The 2,837-nt window shown below is 41.5% G+C and overlaps 1 protein-coding gene across 9 annotated transcripts in view; it reads right to left on the reverse strand.

Moving 5' to 3' along the window:
* Window positions 1-2,517, reverse strand: part of abcd4 (ATP-binding cassette, sub-family D (ALD), member 4) — a 25,929-nt gene extending 23,412 nt beyond the window's left edge. For 3 of the 9 annotated variants that reach the window (XM_065026170.1, XM_065026171.1, XM_065026173.1), the window contains exons 1-3: window positions 1,847-2,516; window positions 1,340-1,461; window positions 191-318 (exon numbers count right to left, since the gene is read on the reverse strand). In XM_065026170.1, the coding sequence (XP_064882242.1) occupies window positions 191-318; window positions 1,340-1,461; window positions 1,847-1,887 (291 nt within the window). In that variant the 5' untranslated portion in view covers window positions 1,888-2,516. Of the gene's footprint in view, window positions 1-190; window positions 319-1,339; window positions 1,462-1,846 lie in introns of those variants that run through there. The other 6 variants (XM_065026174.1, XM_065026167.1, XM_065026168.1 and 3 more) reach the window with 4 other exon arrangements.
* Window positions 2,518-2,837: the final 320 nt, after the last annotated feature.

The following is a 2,837-nucleotide window of genomic DNA, read 5'->3' on the forward strand; positions in this document are numbered from 1 at the left end:
TGAAAACATTAGGCAACATTCTCTAAATGTTGTGGGAACGTTTGTTGTTAGCTGGGGTAAAAACGTGACGGTTATGGAGTGAGAATAAAAAGTTATCAAATTAAAAATGGTTTCAGGTTGACCACACTGGTGAAGTTGGCAACTGGTCAACGTGCTTGAGAACTAGTGATTTGATTAGTGAACTACTCACTGTGGAGTTGAGCAGTATAAGCAGGAAGGCCAACCCTGCGAGGTTCTTGAACACACCATAGTCCTTGTCAGACAGGGCCTCATAGAACTGACTGGGGATGACTCCCACTTGGTAAATGATCATCTGTTCTGAGAGGGAAGACGAGTCGGAAAACTGTTAGTGTTGCCTCTCAAATGGCAACCTATTCCCTTCATAGTGCACTACTTTTGATGAGAGCCAATGAGGACCGTGTGTGACATGGTCAAAAGCAATGCACTATAAAGGGAATTTGGGATGCACATTTAGACTCGTGGCTTGTAAAACAAAAGAAACAAATGCAGCGTATATCTTGAAGATAGTTAGTCCCATAACTTTACACAACAACAATCTCAGGTTTTCCAGAAATATTTGGTACCTTCTGATTCCAGGAATATTCCAACTAGGATTTTTTAATTAAAAAAAAATTTAAACTGGGGAATTTTATTTGAAAGTTATGAAGATTTTGCAACCCTAGCTGCAGCCTTGCATTGTGCCTGTGTGATTGATTCATAGATAAAAAATTTAAAAATTAAGTTACGTAGTGAACAATACAATAGTCATCAATAGTCTTACAAACATAACCCTTTCCTCTAATCTGATACCAAGAGCACTAAAGCTCCTGACAGCCATCAGTCAATACAGAGAAGTTGACCTAAATACCTGACTGAGATGTCTTTCAGTTCACCCCAATACGTCTCCATTTATCTAGTAGGCAGACAACTACAAGAATGTGCCCTATCGTCACTTCTCTTGCCAACCCCACATTTATTGATCTCTCCAACATTTGTTTGATCACTGATCACTTTATTGGAGTACTCGGTTTACCTCAACCCCCCATATGAATAAGGCACAGTCTTATTTTATAAGTTAAGACGGAGCCTATCTTTCCCATTTATTTGTGAACATAAAGTGACCCGGAAGCTGACCATACCTGTGAGTGTGACATAAAGTGACCCGGAAGCTGACCATACCTGTGAGTGTGACATAAAGTGACCCGGAAGCTGACCATACCTGTGAGTGTGACATAAAGTGACCCGGAAGCTGACCATACCTGTGAGTGTGACATAAAGTAACCCGGAAGCTGACCATACCTGTGAGTGTGACATAAAGTGACCCGGAAGCTGACCATACCTGTGAGTGTGACTCCCACCAACGTCCCCAACATCAGTACGTTCTGACTGGACCATGATGGGAAGAGAACCCTCTGGATGCTGCAGAACCTCTGGACAAACCTCCAGTCTAGTTTGGGCCTTCTGGGTCACACACACACACACATTTGTGGGTCCTGTCATACTAGCTACTAGCACCATACCAGCTACCCATCTCAAAACACCTTGACTGGGCAAACTGGCAGCTAATAGTAGGCTATTGCGTTAGCTAGCTGAACATGAACATTTCTGCTCATGACAAGGCATGACCACAGGTCCAGCCGTAATAGATTAGTTATGTACATTATGGAGCAGGCTATTGAAATATAGATCAATATTCTACTGTCAATGTCGATGCACTGAAATAGTCCATTTAAGCAAAAGAGAAAAACATCAAGCCAACACAAACCCACCCACCAGCACCCAGCGGATGAATTAGGACCAATTAATCACCTGTCGTGAAGCTGAGCTAATGATTAAAAACACTTACCTTTTCACCCCTTTGCCACTCGCCCTTGCAAGTGGTGGCATCTGCACAGTATTATCCAAAGAAAATCACAGTGGGCTATTTTCTGACTTGTAATAAATTAACTGGAGATATCAGTGGAGTGATTTCACAACTAGTCCCTGTGAAAGTCACAGTAAGACCACGACAAAAAGGTTTAAAACATATATATATATATATATATATATATGTATATATAATAACCAGGAAGCAAGCTGCTAAAAATGTCACTGTGAAGTTGGTTTATAACTGACCCAAGATAAGCCACAGCCTCTCGTTTCCGATGGTAGATATCGAATCATAGTGGGCGGGGCCAAGTACCGGGATAGCGAGATCCTATTGGTGCGTTCGAGCAGTTCTTAGCATATTTCCGTTAGGGAACGCCTACTACGTGAAAGGCACGTGTGCAATAACGCAATTCGCCCTTTCACACCTTGTAAACAACGCAGTTTAAAAAAAAACTTTGGCAAAGGGTAACGTCTACAAAAACTTAGTCCACTCTGTTCGTAAATTATTCTAGTTTTTATAAAAGAAAATCGTATTGAGATCAAGTGTTTCATCGATCAGAAAATTAGCAAAATATCGGATAAAATCCATCTCGCTCCATCTTCTCCCACTAACGGCCGCTGGGCTTCCTCACATGACCGAATTTGTGACGTTTGGAAACGCCAACCGGATGCTTCAGATTTATACATCCGGTGAAACATCTGACTCATTGTTCTATATGTGACTTTACTTTACGGCCGTCAAAAACAAATGAACCATTATTGTTTGTCTTGGTTGTCACCCGATGTGTTAGTTCACTAGCTACAGTAGCTAGACTTGTGGGCAAAGATCTTCTTCAGAGTGTGGAAGTCTTGCTTTGTTTACATTTAGGGGAAAACGGTAGAAGAAGAATGCATGAGGTTCAACTGTTCTAAAATGCACGCTTCCATCTAGTGGACAACTTGAATCAACACAATTTGTTCTTTGGTGG

The sequence above is a fragment of the Oncorhynchus nerka genome, linkage group LG13 (genome assembly GCF_034236695.1).
Source record: "Oncorhynchus nerka isolate Pitt River linkage group LG13, Oner_Uvic_2.0, whole genome shotgun sequence".
Classification (NCBI taxonomy): domain Eukaryota; kingdom Metazoa; phylum Chordata; class Actinopteri; order Salmoniformes; family Salmonidae; genus Oncorhynchus; species Oncorhynchus nerka.